The sequence below is a fragment of the Natrix helvetica genome, assembly GCF_964273705.1.
Source record: "Natrix helvetica genome assembly, chromosome: 2".
Taxonomy (NCBI): Eukaryota; Metazoa; Chordata; class Lepidosauria; order Squamata; family Natricidae; genus Natrix; species Natrix helvetica.
In genome coordinates this window covers 46,473,543-46,490,783 of record NC_138552.1, presented here as the reverse complement: position 1 = coordinate 46,490,783, position 17,241 = coordinate 46,473,543, and the positions used below count along the sequence as shown (strand labels likewise).

The following is a 17,241-nucleotide window of genomic DNA, read 5'->3' as shown; positions in this document are numbered from 1 at the left end:
CCGGCTTAAGGGTGGGAGGAGGCGGCGGAGGGATGGGGCAGGCGCTGCTCCGCCGCAGACAGCAAAGGCCTGGCGGGAGGGGAGGAGAGAGAGGGGAGGGGAAGGCCGAAAGGCTTCGGCTCCCCTTGGTGGAAATGGCGAAGCTCCTCGGAGGAGGGGCGGAAAGGAGAAAGGGTGCAGCCGCAGCCCAGCCACACATATAAAGGGACCGTCTGGACAAAGCTGGAGAGAAGCCGAACTGTTCTGAATATACTATACTCAAGAAATGAACGCTATGGTATAGCATGTGTTGCTTTTACATCCCACAGATGGCGCTGGTTTTCAAAACATGTTTTTACAAAAAAGCATGTTTTTACCTGTCACAGGTGTGATATCTATATAATATACGTATATGAAAACATACATATCTTTAAAGTATATTTTTGGTGATGGGAAGGAGGCATCATCTCAGTTGAGCAGTTTTAGGAGTGAAAGGGCTGAAAGGAGCTAAAATGGTTTCATCTGTATTATTTTTTGGCTATCGTTATTGTATACTTTGAGGTTAGATGTTCCGATAAGTCCAATAATAGTTTCCCATCATAGCTTGCCATTGTGGAAATGCATGAAGAAGTAAGGACTGGTATGCCCTAATCCTGTTTTCTCTTTGTGAAACCTAACTTGTGAAACAATATTCAAGATTACACTTTTCTCATTTTTCTAGAAATAACATGAAGACAACTATACTTGTTAATAATATCATTTAGAAACGAATATACTATAATTTTCATTTACATATAATTAAATGTACTTAGTACCATTGTGATTATTTGTTGGTTATGTATTTAATTTTTTCTTCTTTTAATCACTTTATGCATTGTAATAATGTTTGAGGTTGCTGGGGCTGGATTTTAGGCTTTTGGAGACCGCAAGTTTCCCTAAGCCTCACATTGTATACTTCTACTCTAAATGTTTTGCATGTGGTTTCCAAATCACTGTATTTGCCATGGCAACTGGCACTCATAAAAACAGAAGTTTAAAAAAGTTTAGAAGTGTTGGTATTTTGGAGATCCTTGAAGACATATCTCTTTGCCAAGCCTTCGCAAAATAGGCAAATGCTGTTACTTGATGGTGCTAAAAATCATCACAGGAGGTAAGCTGTTCCAAGTAAAGCTGTCTTTTTGCAGTTGATTGATGTTGCTTTCGTCAATGCTGATGGTGTTCAAGTGATGCTCCAGTTTTTTGCACCCAAGGCAGCTATTACTATTGGTATTATCTTTGCTTTCTTTTGTCATTATAGTTCTATTTCTATTTGCAACTCTTTTGTACTTTGCAATTTTTTCCAGTTCTTTCTCTTCTATTCTGACTCTTTGGGTTCTTCTCTATTATACCATCATGCGGGTATGAGAGCCAAACACATTCCTGCAAAAGAATATTGAAATTAGATGCTAATACTTGATTTTATAACATTCTAACATCATGTTTAATGTTTGAAAATATTTTTTGTAAGTTTCATAAGGAGCATGATTACCATCAAGATAAGTCCTTAGGGACATAGTGTGCTGCCGTTGAGCATCATGTTGCTTATTTCTGCTTTACTATTTTTTTCATGGATGGACAGAAAAATCTCCCTTATATACAGTATGAGCATACATTCTGTTCAACATTCTGAATATGTCTGCTTTATATTGGAAAGATGATAGTGCATTTTTGCTAAATAATGTTTTAGTTGCTGTGTTGTGAAAATTTCTTGGGACAGATTTGATCAAATTTGGCACAAATCAGTACAGCCAGTCAGTCAGTTGCTTTTATTTACTGTATGTTTGTGTTACAAAGCTGCATATAAGAAACTGAAAAATAAAGCAACCTATAAATAAGCTTCCCCAAATTACTGGCTTGCAAAAGTACTTTAACCTCCCAATTATTACCATAAAAGCAAGTTTCAAATGAAGTCTGGCAGAGGATCACTGTGCTTCCATGCTAATTGTAGAGGAAGATAATTATTTCATGAGTAGCATGGTAACCAGATTATGGGAGGAAAAATTAAGCCAATGTTCCCTTTGCTGCTATTAATATTACTAAGTTCAGAATGAAGTGCTCAGTTGCTTAGCAACATGATGCCTGATATCATTCAGTGTTGTGTTTTCTCCATTTTCTAAGAATAATTATTCAAACTTAATTTATTATTTTAATTGAGTGGAATGTTTGAATACATTGACATATATTTCGTGGAAGTCCCAGTCTAAGATGTAACCCACTTAAGATCTATATGGTCTGTTTTAACTCTATTTGAAAAGTTTTAAAATTACAAATGAACATTTGTTTATTGCCTTTTCCTAGCTTTCCTAATTCTAAACTTATAATTGCAGCCAATCAGATGATGATTCAGGGTCAGCATCTGGATCTGGATCTGGTTCAAGCAGTAGCAATGGAAGTAGCAGCCAGTCGGGAAGCAGTGATTCAGATTCTGGTTCAGAGTCTGGCAGTCAATCAGAATCAGAGTCTGACACATCCAAGGAAAAGAAAGTCCAAGCTAAACATCCAAAGGTTGATGGAGCTGAGGTAAAATGAATGAATAATTTATAATTGACACTATTTTAAATTGATACTGTATTAACTGAGCATATGAAACAGGGAAATTAATACTTTGCTTTAAAATATACTGCAATGGTGGAAAAAGTAATTTATAAAAGCATTGCAGAACATGTATTTATTTATAGCTGCCCAATTTAAATGCATAATTCTAGTGACGAACAGAATATATATAAGCAATACAACAATCCAGAATCAATTTAAATAGTATGGGGGGGGGGGGAACCTCAGATGTCCTGACCCTGTAGCATGTGGTGAAATGAGTATAAACCCTCAGAGATGGACAGTCCCACAAGCAACCTGGCTGTGCCAAATAGGCCTTTAAAGATAATAATCAGCAAATTCAATTATACCCAGAAGCATACTGGAAGCAAATGCAGATCACACATTGGTGCTTTTACTGGCAAATTTTGCAGCTCCCAAGTGTCCATGTATTACTGCATTCTACACTAGTTGAAGCTTCTGAGTGCTCTTCAAGAACAAACCCTATGGTAAAATGAATTTCAGTATTCAACCGTGAAGTGATTAATGTGTGAATAACAGTGAGCAGAGCCTCTAGTCTAGTAAAGGGTGAAATATATCAGTGATGGGTTCCAGATCCTGTTGCAACCGGTACGGTGCAATAGGGCCAGGCGTCCACCACATGCGTGCGCAGGCATACATACTGCCTGCGATGCTCCAGCTGCTCGGCGGAGCGTCGCACAGGCACCGTACTTTCCGTGCGGGTGGGCCCTCCAGAGCACTGTACCGGAACGATACCTGGTGCTCCCAGCAGGCACCAGTACGCCCGTACTGGGGCGTACCGGTCGCATTCCACCACTGAAATATTTGTACAAAACAAATTTATACAAAACCATTCCAGGAAGAGCTGGGTGTCCAGAAGGACTCACAGGTTGCACACCAATTCTGGGGGAATGTTACTTATCAAGTATTAAAGATGTAGAGTCACTAGACCAGGGTGTACCAAGGTTTTGTTTAACTCTGGTTGAACTTGAATGAACTAAGGTTAACTTGTTCCCTCCCACTGCACACTCAAAGCCTCAAACTACTATCTAAGAAACTTAACAATGTCACTTGTGACAAAAATGAATATAAAGCTGAGGATTGCCGTCATATTGATGGTTTTTCCTTTGAGGGTTAACTTCATCCAGGGGTTTTATGTAGATTTTAAATAGGAACAGACGGGACCTTAAAGCACCCTACAAAATAATCCATCTCAAGCCTTCTTGAGGTCATCCACAAGTACAGCCAATATCTTCTTGAAATTATAACCTGGCTTGAATCCTGATTGAAAATGGTCCAGGTTCACTTCCTCTAGAGTACCCATAATATATTACCTTCTCCCCAAATCTTCCTAAAAGAAGCTTAGAAACTGGACAAAAATTGACCAATACAATTCAATTGAAAGATAGTTTTTTAACAAGCTAATGAACCATTGCCTCAAAAGCAGGAAGAACCTGCCTCTGTCAAAGAAGCATTCACTAAACAAGAACACAACTACATGCTATCATTCTGTGGTCTTGATGAACCTTGAGGGACATGAAGGACAGGAATCTTAACAACAGAGGATAGAGCTTAGCTCCAAGGACCCTGTCTACTTCCTTGGGGCTAACTGGTTGACTCTCTTCCCAGATAAGTTGCCAAGAACATGCCTCAGATAAAAAACCTGCCCATCTAATACCAAATGGAGAAGAATCTGAGCAACTTTGACTGATAGTTCTCAAAGTTACCCTGCAAGACTTCTCCAATCCCTCCTTCCCAAGGAGAGATTTGATCACTTGAAATACTGTTATAGCATAATAAATGTGTTGAATGAGCCCTCTTTAATACTGTTTGCTCCTATACAAGTAAAAGAAAAAAGTTGATGTAGAATTATCTAATTTGTTTACTTGCATTTAACAAACCTATGATTAACAGTTTCTGTTGGAAATAGCTTTTGTGAAATTTTGTTTAAAAGATAGGCATACTAAGTATGGCACTAGAAAGGTGGCCCATTGGAAGTATTTTTAACAGTAATTTGATTTTGTTTCAATGCTTAGTAGCTGTTGAAGTCACAGCATTAAGTTTTATTTGCTTTTAAACAAACACATCATCAATTTTAGCATTCATTATGAGCTTCAAAAATCTTGCCTAGATTTTTTTGTATATAGATTACTAACAAAAGTAATAAAAAATAAGCTTTGGGAATTATTTTGCAATAGACACTTTACTTGAGCATACTTGATACTATGGGAGGTTGTTTTTTCTAAAGTAGATAACTGTTTAAAATAAATATTGAAGAAAGATTTGAACCAGGTGAGTGTTGTTATGGTAATTGTTTAATACAATAAGATTTCTGTTTGCTTTCATACAGAAACTAATATGTTGCTGTCTTACTGAATTTATTCTTATATTCCTTTTTCCCAAATGAATTCATACAAAAAAAGTTCAAATGTTGTTTGTTTATATTAAAGTTCTATATAATAAAATAGTGGGAATGAAAGAATATAAAAGCAGTCTGGTTCTAGAACAGCTTTACTCAGTAAATGTCCAGCTAAATAATTATGTCTTGAAGTAGATTTTAGAACAAGATAACGTAAAGATTATAGGAGTGATCCTTAGGAGACCATTTTGATAAAGGAATTAATTTGCTAAAAAGATCCTAATCCTAATTACTAAACTATGAATTGGGACCAGGAGTAGGATATTTCCATATAAATTTAGCATGCAATTTTGTGTGCCAACGAGGATGGGTGGTTGGATATTGATAATTGTAATAATAATTCATATGTAATCATTTATATGTAGCACTTTCTTGTACAAAATTATTAGTTATAGCAGCTACAAATGTTTCATTGCTGCATCTAGGCTGAAGCCAGATTGACATTGATCATAGATAAACATAATTTTATAAGCATTCTTACAGTTGCTGGCTACCACTCATTTGTCTAAAAAAAGGATAGTAATTTGAAAATGGCATCTTTCAAAGAAGTAGAAATAATCCTCTTCCATAAAAAGGTATTAAACACTCCCTTGAACCATTTGGTTAAACACACTTAGATTTATATATTGTAATAGGTCACTTACCTGTTGTTAATTTCCATAAATATTTTCCCAATTCTGCAGAGTGCAGTAACTTAAATAGATCCCATAAACACTGATTAGATAATGCCCCTTTAAATTCAGTAGGTATCTTCTAATTTTGGTACAAAATTTGGAGTAGATGCAAGTAACATTTTACAATAACAACTAATTTGTGGTTCAGCCTAACCCTCACTGGCTACTCAGAAAGCACTGTTTATTGAAGATAGTGGAGAAATGGGCTCTCCATGTGGTAAGCATGTTTGTCCTTTATTATAGCCATTAGATTATTTTCACGGTAGGAATGACACTACTACCTACGTTCTAGTTATTTGCTGATTTACTTCATTGCTTACTGCTCTTCAGTAAAGTAAGAAATAATATGGGCTCTTATCTAACCAGAAAATTCATTAAGAAATAATATTAGTAACTGCTGCCATTGTCTTACCATTCTGTAATGTTTTTATATGTATCCCACTTCAGTTTTGGAAATCAAATCCAAGCATTCTCGCTGTACAGAGCTCTGCAATGCTCAGGAAACAGCAACAGCAGTCAAAAGCAACGTCCATAAATAGTGGATCAGAAGAGGTAAATAATCATGACCAAATTTCATTTTTTAAAACAGTTCAATACATTAGAGAAAAAATTGGAATGATTCTTGTCAAAAGAAAAGTTACATTTCAGATTTATGACTGAAAGCTGTTTAGATAATAATTGTTTCCTTAACTTGTAATGGCACTGCATCGTTAAAATTGCTTAGCAAATCTATTTCTTTATGATTATGATTAATATGCTTTAATCATTGTATAAAAGAGAGTTAAAGTCATTGACAGCAGTTTTTAGGGGCTTTGATCCAGGTACCTTTTAATGGAACTTTATAGTTGGTTTTCTTAATTTCTGATTGCAGCCTACAGCTCCTTGGTAATTGCAGTAACTATTTATAAATTTGTCAGGCAGAATATACATTTAATGAATTATTATTAAATTAATAAGGTGATAATAAAGTTCATACATATTTCTTATTGTTTAGGAATCATCAAGTAGTGAGGATTCTGGAGATGATTCATCCAATGAAATCAAGAGGAAGAAACATAAAGAGTAGGAAATTTTTAAAAAATGCTTCATAAAAGTTACTTCATTTACTCCATGCCTACTAGCAGAAGTTTATTTTCAGAGATATTTTGTTTCTTATCCAAGGAATCATATTCTTATACTTCTTCATTGGTATTGTATCTTATATAATCATGTCAGGATTTGTATAGAAACATTCTAACAAGAGAAGTTCAGGAACTACAGGAGAACTAAGTTTATGTTCCTTTTCAATAAGTTAGAGCAGTCCCTTCCACCTCTTGATTTTAAATCTAGGAAGTATAGATTTTTCTTACTGTCATATTTAAGAAATGTTGAGAAATACTTGATGCAATATGCAATATGGAGGAGTTCTGCCTCTCAGTTTGAGAACGTAAGAGGAAACTGTTACAATGGGTTTTAGTTTGAAGGCCCTTAGTATAAGAAATACATTTTATATTATACCAAAACTGCTTTATTTATGAGATATAATAGTAGAATAGTAATAGTAGAAACCATTATAAATGCAAGAATTTCAGGACAAATGCTGTCTTTTTTGGTTTTATTTTTTAAAAATCTACTTTATCTTTAATTTATCTTTAAAGTAAGGGAAAGAGCTTCAAAAGAAACTTTTTTCATTTTTGTTTTTTTATATTTTCTTTTTTCCTTTTTCCTCATCCATACACCATAATCGCAAAAATATAAATTAACAACCTCTTAACAGTATGCATTATGTAAATGCCACTTTTTCCTAGACTTAACATTGTTAATGTGGCAGTTATCAATGTAAACAATTAGTTAATGTTTATATTAATGATTTTAAGTTATTCATGATTAAATATTGTCATGTGAAAATTTGTTCAGTTATATAAAGCTGAAATACCCACAAAACTATTTTAATTGTTAATTTCAGTTTAATACATTCAAAAGCAATATTTTGATATTTAAAACTTTTTGCATACTTTCCCTGTACATCTTTTATTTTCTGGTAGGTTCATTATTGCTACAAAATATGGTGGATATTAATATTATTTTTGTGAAACATGATACTGATATGTTTTTATTAAATTTTGAACAGAATGAGAACATATACTTAAACATTTTTTCTGTGATTTTAACCTGAATAGTGAAGATTGGCAAATGTCTGGATCAGGATCTATTTCGGGAACAGCTTCAGATTCTGATATAGAAGAAAGCAGAGAAAAAAGTAGTTGTGAAGAGAGTGAATCTGATTATGAACCAAAAAATAAAGTCAAAAGCAGGAAGCCTCCAAGCAGGTAGGTAATACCACTTTAGAAAATAAAAGTTAATATGCATATCTTTCCTTTAAAGAATCTTTTGAGGTACAAATTTGATAAATTGCCATGTAAATATTCATTCAGTAAATTATCTCTCCATGTGTTAGGAAGCTGAATTTTGAATAGAAACATTTAATTGATGGCCTTAGATCAGCAAAGCTGTAATATCAAATGAAAATCTCAGTTTTCAGAAGAACCAAAGTACAATTTTGGGTTGATAACAACTTGAACCGAACAGGTGCTCTAATAGAAATGAGTGAATATTGCCACAAGTCTTCACTGAGTTTGATATCAACTGCTTTAGTCAAATTGCCAACTGGTTACCTCAAATGGATATCTCCAAGATCTTATGGATAGTTTAATCTGTGTTAGAGGGAATTAACTTCTGTGCTCATTGCTAAATCAGAAGACCATGAGCTCTGTCATAAAAGGAGACATAAGTCTCCTTGTCTTCCCTTAGTTTTCATAACCTAGTAATGCTAAGAATCTAGGCTTTTGCTTAATGAACTTTGGGGCATAGAATTCTGATAATTTTCTAGATGCTACCACTGAGTAGCCAGCCAAACTGCTTATATGACATTTTCATAATTGAATCTGCTTTTGTACATCGTAGTGGTTTTTTTTAAAGTCGGGATAATGTTTTTTGTTCCAAATGATAGTTGATATATTAATCTAACATTCCAGGGAGCACATGGAACATCATAGTTGAGATTCCAGCTGCTTTTTTTCATAATAAATGCTATAGAGAAATCCAGTGTTTGGATCATTTTGATAGGTAGGTTGTCCATTATTCAGCATTCAAACTACATTCCTCATTTATTTCAGTAGAGAACTATGTCCTGTTCCATATGCAAAAGAATGGACTGAAATTATTGTACAAGAATAAAATTTTTAATGAGCAGATACTAGAGCAGTGAAGTTGCTTTGTTTTAATACTTTACAGTTTTCAATCTTTCATTCAAGAGGTTTACAAAAAATCTTAGTATTTGTATAGCCCACAGTTTTCTAAGAATACTCATCAATCATTTTTTCCAGGCATTGATAAAATAATGTTTTGAAAGACTTATTTTTCTATTATTTATTATTTAAGAATAAAACAAAAAAGTGGAAAGAAAACTGCAGTGCAGAAAAAACGACAACTTGACTCATCCTCATCCTCATCCTCAGATGATGATGATTATGATAAAAGAGGTTCTCGCCGCCAGGCAACAGTAAATGTTAGTTATAAAGAAGCTGAAGAAGCAAAGACGGATTCAGATGATCTCCTAGAAGTCTGTGGAGAGGATGTTCCACAGCCTGAAGAAGATGAATTTGAAACAATTGAAAAATTTATGGATAGTCGCGTTGGAAGAAAAGGAGGTAATCTTTAATTTACATTAGAAAAATATATTCATAATTGCTTTATTTTTGTTTTGTTTTTGTTGCAGTATAACTTGGGGTTATATGGCTTGAGGTATCTTAATATAGCATTAAATATTCTATGTAAAATAACAGAAAATATATGTTCATATAAAAGATTTTAATGGTTTACTAATTTTATCGATAAAAGGACTTACTCTCTTTAGTTCACTTAGACATTATTTGTATGCTACATGGTATACAGGTAGTCCTCAACTTTCAACTATTCGTTTAGTGGTCTTCAAAGTTACAATGGCACTAAAAAAAGACTTATTGTTTTCACACTTACGATTAAGGGTCATACGATCAAATTTGGACGCTTGGCAACTGGCATGTATTTATGACAGTTACAGTGTCCCAGGGTCATTTGATCACCTTCCTGACAAGCAAAGTCAAACTCTTTGTTTTTACCTTTCCACTCTTTGGGGAGGAGAGGGAGGATGAAAAAAACAACCAGGCTAGGTACAGATTACTTGCTCTCTTCTCCCCCCCCCCCCCTTGTTTAAGCATTTTCTCCTCTAAAAGGGAGGAAAAGAAGAACTCAAATGATTTCTAAGAAATCTCTCCTGGTTTGTTTGTTTTTTTCATTCCTCCCCCCCCCCTTGCAAAGTGGAGAGATTTGAGAAGAAGGGATCACACACAAGTAAGCAAGCATGCAATGAGGAATACAATTGATAGTTGGAGTAGTGCGCTTGCAGTTCTCAGCCCTGAGCCTACTCATGGTTACTGCCTTTCAGTATGTATTTTTTTGTTGTGTGGCTGTTTATTTTCTTGTAACTTCTTCATCTACAATCATTCTGTTCTGAAAGTGGAGGATAAAAATAATAGACACAGATATTGTGTATTAACTGTAACAGTGATCATGTGACTTGGACAGTGCAAAGGGTGTAAACTTGGGCATTGGTCATAACATTATTTTTCTCAGCAGTATTATAACTTTGAACAGTTGCTGAACAAGACAGTCAGTAATTGACATCTACCCGTATGCTAGTAATTGCCCAGCATGAAGAGGAAACTTTGTTTTAGATTGGTTGGAATCACAGTCAATTCTTTGGCAGAATATTATTTCTGTGAAACTTTTAATTTGACAAAACTGCATCACATTATTGCATTAAATGCCTACAGAAGTTTTTATCTTAAAACCATCTGATATTTTATATTCCATCTAAGAATTGTATACGATTGAGGATTTTTTAAACTGACTGTTTTTTTCAGCAATTGGTGCTACAACCACTATCTATGCAGTTGAAGCTGATGGAGATCCAAATGCAGGATATGATAAATCAAAAGAATCTGGTGATACACAGTATTTGATTAAATGGAAAGGTTGGTCCCATATTCATAATACCTGGGAAACTGAAGAAACTCTAAAGCAGCAGAATGTTAGAGGAATGAAGAAACTGGACAACTATAAGAAAAAGGATCAGGAAACTAAGCGTTGGTGAGTGTTTGCAAATTATAATAACATTGTTAACGTGTAATATTTGCATGATATATAAAGCAAGTGTCATTAAATAATTTATATTTTTGAATTCAAGTTATGTTAGTACTCCTGATCGACAAATTCAGGTTATCTTCATTGGTTTAGCAGAATGAATAGATTTTATTTAAATGTAAAATCTTTAATAATACAGGTAGTCCTCACTTACGACCCCAATTGAAACCATAATTTTTGTTACTAAACAAGGTAGTTATTAAATGAGTTGCACCTGAATTTGTGATTTTTTGCCAATTTGTTAAGTGAATTATGCAGTCATTGAATCTTGTTTCCCCCATTGATTTTGTGTTTTGAAAGCCGACTAGGCCATATATATAATCACTTCCTAAACATTGATTATACAGGTGAAACTCGAAAAATTAGAATATCGTGCAAAAGTTCATTTATTTCAGTAATGCAACTTAAAAGGTGAAACTAATATATGAGATAGACACATTACATGCAAAGCAAAGACAGTTCAAGCCGTGATTTGTCATAATTGTGATGATTATGGCTTACAGCTCATGAAAACTCCAAATCCACCATCTCATAAATTTAGAATATTACATGCAGTCAATAAAACAAGGATTGTACATAGAACAATATCGGACCTCTGAAGAGTATAAGCATGGTTGGTTGGGCCCCTTTTGCAGCAATTACTGCCTCAGTGCGGCGTGGCATGGAAGCTATCAGCCTGTGGCACTGCTGAAGTGTTATGGAAGACCAGAATGCTTCAATAGCGGCCTTCAGCTCTTCTGCATTGTTCGGTCTCATGTCTCTCATCTTTCTCTTGGCAATGCCCCATAGATTCTCTATGGGGTTCAAGTCAGGCAAGTTGCTGGCCAGTCAAGCACAATGATCCCACGGTCATTGAACCAGGTTTTGGTGCTTTTGGCAGTGTGGGCAGGTGCCAAGTCTTGCTGGAAAATGAAGTCAGCATCCCCATAAAGCTTGTCTGCAGAAGGAAGCATGAAGTGCTCCAAAATCTCCTGGCAGATGGCTGCGTTGAGGGAGGTGGGGCTGACATCGATACAACACGACATGCAATCTTGGTGCTCCAGGATTGCTGTTGATATCTCTGCTGATGGATGGTCCTTTTTGGACCTAAACTGTCCCGAAGAGACGGTGATAGAGAAGGGCATGTCCTGAGGATCTCAGGGGCATCACAAAGCCCCTGATTGATCCAGGAGAAGCTCTTCTGGCTACAAGAGAAGCAGCCATTGAAGCTGCACAAGGTTGGGACAGACCCCTGAAACGGAAGCAGAGCAGGAGAAAGAGTGTGTCGAAATTGGTGTGGCTCTTGATGCACTGACTCTAGCCTCAGTCCACTCCTTGTGAAAGTCCCCAACACTTTTGAATGGCCTTTTCCTGACAATCCTCTCCAGGCTGCGGTCATCCTTGCTGCTTGTGCACCTTTTTCTTCCACACTTTTCCCTTCCACATAACTTTCTATTAATGTGCTTTGATACAGCACTTTGGCAACATTCAACTTCTTTTGCAATTACCTTTTGAGGCTTTCCTTCCTTATGGAGGGTGTCAATGATGGTTTCCTGCCAACTGTCAGGTCAGCAGTCTTTTCCATGATTGTGATTCCTACTGAACCAGACTGAGAGACCATTTAAAGGCTCAGGAACCCTTTGCAGGTGTTATGGCTTAATTAGCTGATTAGAGTGAGACACTTTGAGCCTAGAATATTGTACCTTTTCACAATATTCTAATTTTCTGAGATTGTGGATTTGGGGTTTTCATGAGCTGTAAGCCATAATCATCACAATTATGACAAATTAGGGCTTGAACTATTTGCTTTGCATGTAATGAGTCTATCTTATATATTAGTTTCACCTTTTAAGTTGCATTACTGAAATAAATGAACTTTTACACGATATTCTAATTTTTCGAGTTTCACCTGTATATATGGCCATGGTACACTGCAACTGTTGTAAATGCATGCTGACTGCCAAATTTTTGTCATCTGACTATGAGGATGCTATGACGATCCTAAGTGAAAGGACCAGTCATGTCATTTTGTCAATGCCATTGTTACTTTAAATAGTTGCTAAATAAATGGTTGTAAATCAAGGAATCCCTGTAAATCCAGGGATTTACTATGCAGGATACAGCATACAGCTTTACTAGATTTAAAAAAAAAACATTGGATGAAAATAAATACCCATAATTATTGCAAAACACTTAGGAAGATGTTTTTATTCTAAAAAGCTATCTAATTTTTGTCTTTAAACCAATGTGGTTTAAAATTGAAGCTTCAGTTTAAAAGAATACCATTCAGCTGAAGTTATGAACATATAGGGGTACACAGTATATCTCCTGCCATAGTCTGCATTAGGAAATAATAAGAGAATTATTCTTTACATTGATTAATGTTGCACAGAATGTGTAAAAATTCATATTGAAAATTTACTCAGAAATGTACAGATCAAATATTAGCTATGCAATATTATTCAAAAATGCATTGTTAATTTTTTTAGCAACAGTAAACCTTACTATTTTACTACTATTTACTAAACTTTGTTGGCTGTTATATGTTGGTTAAAAGATTGATTTTTAAAAAATGAGATCAATCAAATCAATCAAATTTTATTTGATTAGCCGCACCCTCTCCACAAGGACTCGGGGTGGCGTACAATTAAAACACATAAAAATATACAAATATAAACAATACATAAACATATACATATGCATGTGCATGGAGGAGGTAAACAAATGAATAAAATAGCATTAAAATTTCAATTTAAAATCCCTCAATTACAATACAAAATACACAATTAAAAAACCCGTCAGGAGCGATATGATAAAACTATGGTTGAGCCAGGCCAGCTACTTGGAAGAGGTCGGTCTTGAGCTTTACGCGGAAGGAGCGGAGGTCAGAGGTGGTCCTGATATCAGGGGGGAGGTCATTCCACAGGCCTGGGCCCATCACAGAGAAGGCTCTGCTCCTAGGCGTCACCCCCCGACACTGTCTGGTGGACGGCACCTGGAGAAGTCCCTCTCTGAGCGAATTGGTCGCAGGGATGTATGGGGCAAGATACGATCCCGCAAGTAACTAGGTCCTGAGCCATGGAGCGCTGGATGACTTCAGCGATGGATGACTTCAGTGTAACGATGCCTTGTTTTTAATTGTATGAAAAAGGATATTCAATATAACTTAGTTCTGGTTCAATTATATATAAATCATTAAAATCTGACTAAAGTTCCAATTATGGGTGTACATGAAATAGAAAATCCTTTTTAAAAAAACACTGACAGCAAACCATGGATTCCAGAAATTCTGCTTGAAGCATTGTTGGGTCAGCCTGAATTCAGCAGAAACAAAACTCCAGACATTTTAGTTGTTTTAGGGGTTTTTAGATTTTTTAAAATCCCACCTTCATTAGTTTTATAAGTAACTCAGGGTGATGAATACTCCTTCCTTCTCCTATTTACTCTACAACAAACCTGTGAGATGAGTTGGGCTGACAGTGTCTAGTCCAAAATCACCCGGCCAGCTTTCATTCCTGAGATTGGAGTAGAACTCACAGGCTCCTGGTTTATAGCTTGGTGCCAAATAAGTCAAGACTTCTGCATGTCGCCCCATCTTCTTCCAAGTGGAGCCAACCCAACTTTTATTCCCACCACCTGCTCGCTCCTTTCATCCACTGTCAATCCATGATTGACCAGTCTGACCACCCATTTTCATAGAAATTTGCCTCTTGCTTTTCCCCTGCCCCAACTTTACCACCACTGCCAGTGTATTCGCCTGTGTGCCTAATTATGAAACTGATTACTAGCGATAAGTGACAGGTACTCAGCATGCCTATTCCACCGGCTTCTGTTCTACAATCTTCATAGCCCATCCTTTCTCATAGCCATGGTTGCTAATCTCCCTTCGTGCTGTTTTCAAAGAAATTATTTAGCTGTGATATTTCCATATTCTTATCCACACATTGTGCTTGATATATTGGGGTGTTTTAGGCCATATCTAGGCTCATACAGTCCTATTTCATTCTCATTACAAACAAGGTATAGAATAGCTGTTCCATGCACAGAACAATTTGTGTAGGGAATCTTTTCTACGTTGCTACTTCTAGTCTTCTTCATACCCCTAGCTAGGATCTAAATACCTTGGTATCAACAGAAAGTTATTCATTTTCTTGAAACTAAAGTTTCATGTGATATAAGAAAATATTAAATTTTAGGCCATGAAGTACATGTTAACAGGTCCTGAAGTCACTGTTAGCTAGCCCTCTCTTTTTCTTGTTATTCTTTTACTTCTTTTATTTCTTTTATTATTTATATCTAATAATATATTTGATTATTTAATATAATCTTCATTTATACTTCATAGCTAATGAATTTTCATAGCTAATGCAAACCAAATGTCCCTGGTGGGTTATATGATAACATATAAAAGATACAGTGAAAATATTTTTTTTTAAATAGTAGCAATCAACAAGTAAAAAAAAAAGAAATAATAAATCAATCCTCCCTGAAAATGGATACTGGGAGGTCAAACTAGGTTTGAAGATTTGTGAAATCAAACTGTCTTTCAAGATTTTCTTAAAACCGTGTGTGAGGGTTTTACACACCTCCTAATTATAAACCATTTTTAGTATCTTGTCAGAAAGACAATACCTAAAGGCATTGGATAATCTTATGTATCATCCCGAATCTTTGTCTAAATATTTAAGAAAGAGTTTTTGGGGTTGTGCAGGATAGCATTGGGAAGTCAAGAAGTCACACTATTCATATTACCCTTTAGGACACAACCATTGAAAGTCACAACTCTGCAAAAGTCATATATGGGGTGGTTGTCATCTCGTTAGATAGAGTATTTTCGTACCTTGAAATCGTATCAATGTTTTTTTAATGATGTCACTAACATTATGTATATTTTCTTTCCAGGCTGAAAAATGCTTCTCCAGAAGACGTAGAATATTACAACTGTCAGCAAGAGCTTACAGATGACTTGCATAAGCAGTATCAAATTGTAGAGAGAATTATTGGTAGGTGATATAACTTGAAATATACATGATTCAAATATATTTAAATTCATAATATTTATATAAAACATTATTTTAAATGCATTTTATTTATTTGCTTAGGCTTAAAGCCATTGTAATCACAGTGACTGTTAAAAATTACTTACAGCCTGGGTTTTGATGAAAATAAATAAAATAAGTTTAAACAATGCTGTTGAATTTGTAAATGCAGTAATAGTAGAGAAATATAATTACTTCACTCTTTCTATTATAGCGTAAGCTTAAATTTAAGTTCTTATCTATTTTGGCAACCAGTATTTTATTGCACTCATCTTTAGCTTTTGTCAAATCAAAAACTTACTGGATTGGTGAAGAGGAGGAGGCAATGCAGGAACAATCATGTCAATTGCCAATATCAATCCCTTATTCTAAGGCAGACCAAGTATCCTAACAGAATGTACATCAGGGCTTTGGGAAAATCTTCAAGAAGTGCCCTATGAAATTAGTTGTTTAGGATAGCGATTGTAATAGTCCCATCCTCACATTATCTATTGAAGGCTGTCTCTGATCGTATGTAGTCTTCTAGACAATAACTACTACTACTACTACTCCCTACTATGGGTTGCATCTAATGTATGAAATGTATAGGATTTCCTGTTTAAGCAGGGAAGGTCCCTTCTAGCTCTCTTCTGATTCTAATGCATCATTGATATCCAGATGGCATATCTCCAAGATTAACTCATTCCATTTCTCTTCTATATGTATCTCAGTAATGCTTGCCTAATCCATCTGCTGATCAAAGATCAGAATTTGAATGAGAAAGGTTATATTATGGAGAAACCTGGCATTCAGTAGCAACAGTTTGAGCCCATAGTATAGCAGTGTTCCACTACTCTGTTATCAAGATGAGGCGGAGAGAGGAGGAATTAAAGTAGGGCAGCTCATCCCCTACCTCCTCTCATATTACTATTTTGATACTATCCTTTCCTCACTACTCCCTTCCACCCCCCATTCTGTAATTAATGGAGTTGACCAATTTATTTCCTTCCTTATATCCTTCCAGCTTTAGTCAACTCTTTCTCCCTGTGGCTTTCCCTTCTCCTCTCCAAATGGAGTTGCGCCCCTTTGTGGAGAGCATTCCAACATCCTTGTCACACTACTACCACCACCTCTTGGGATGGTAATTTGCACTGTATTGTTTCTACTACTGATATAAGTCTGGTCACCCAATTTCTTCCCACTTCTGAATTAATTCGAACTATTCAGTTGGTTTTTTTTTAACCTTTTCCTTAGCCTATATGCACTTCACTTTTGGTGTTGATTTGGGGGAGAAGAGGACACTATGTAGACCCCTTTTTTGTGAGCTACTATAGGGTTGAACTCTCTCCCCATCTAT

General features: G+C 35.6%; 1 protein-coding gene across 3 annotated transcripts in view; it reads left to right on the top strand.

The window, feature by feature from the left end:
- The window catches only part of CHD1 (chromodomain helicase DNA binding protein 1), a 59,451-nt gene that overhangs the window by 10,936 nt on the left and 31,274 nt on the right, over positions 1-17,241 (top strand). For all 3 annotated transcript variants that reach the window (XM_081941309.1, XM_081941307.1, XM_081941308.1), the window contains 7 exons: positions 2,346-2,538; positions 6,112-6,216; positions 6,659-6,726; positions 7,824-7,973; positions 9,085-9,353; positions 10,608-10,833; positions 15,769-15,869. In XM_081941309.1, the coding sequence (XP_081797435.1) occupies positions 2,346-2,538; positions 6,112-6,216; positions 6,659-6,726; positions 7,824-7,973; positions 9,085-9,353; positions 10,608-10,833; positions 15,769-15,869 (1,112 nt within the window). The remainder of the gene's footprint in view (positions 1-2,345; positions 2,539-6,111; positions 6,217-6,658; positions 6,727-7,823; positions 7,974-9,084; positions 9,354-10,607; positions 10,834-15,768; positions 15,870-17,241) is intronic.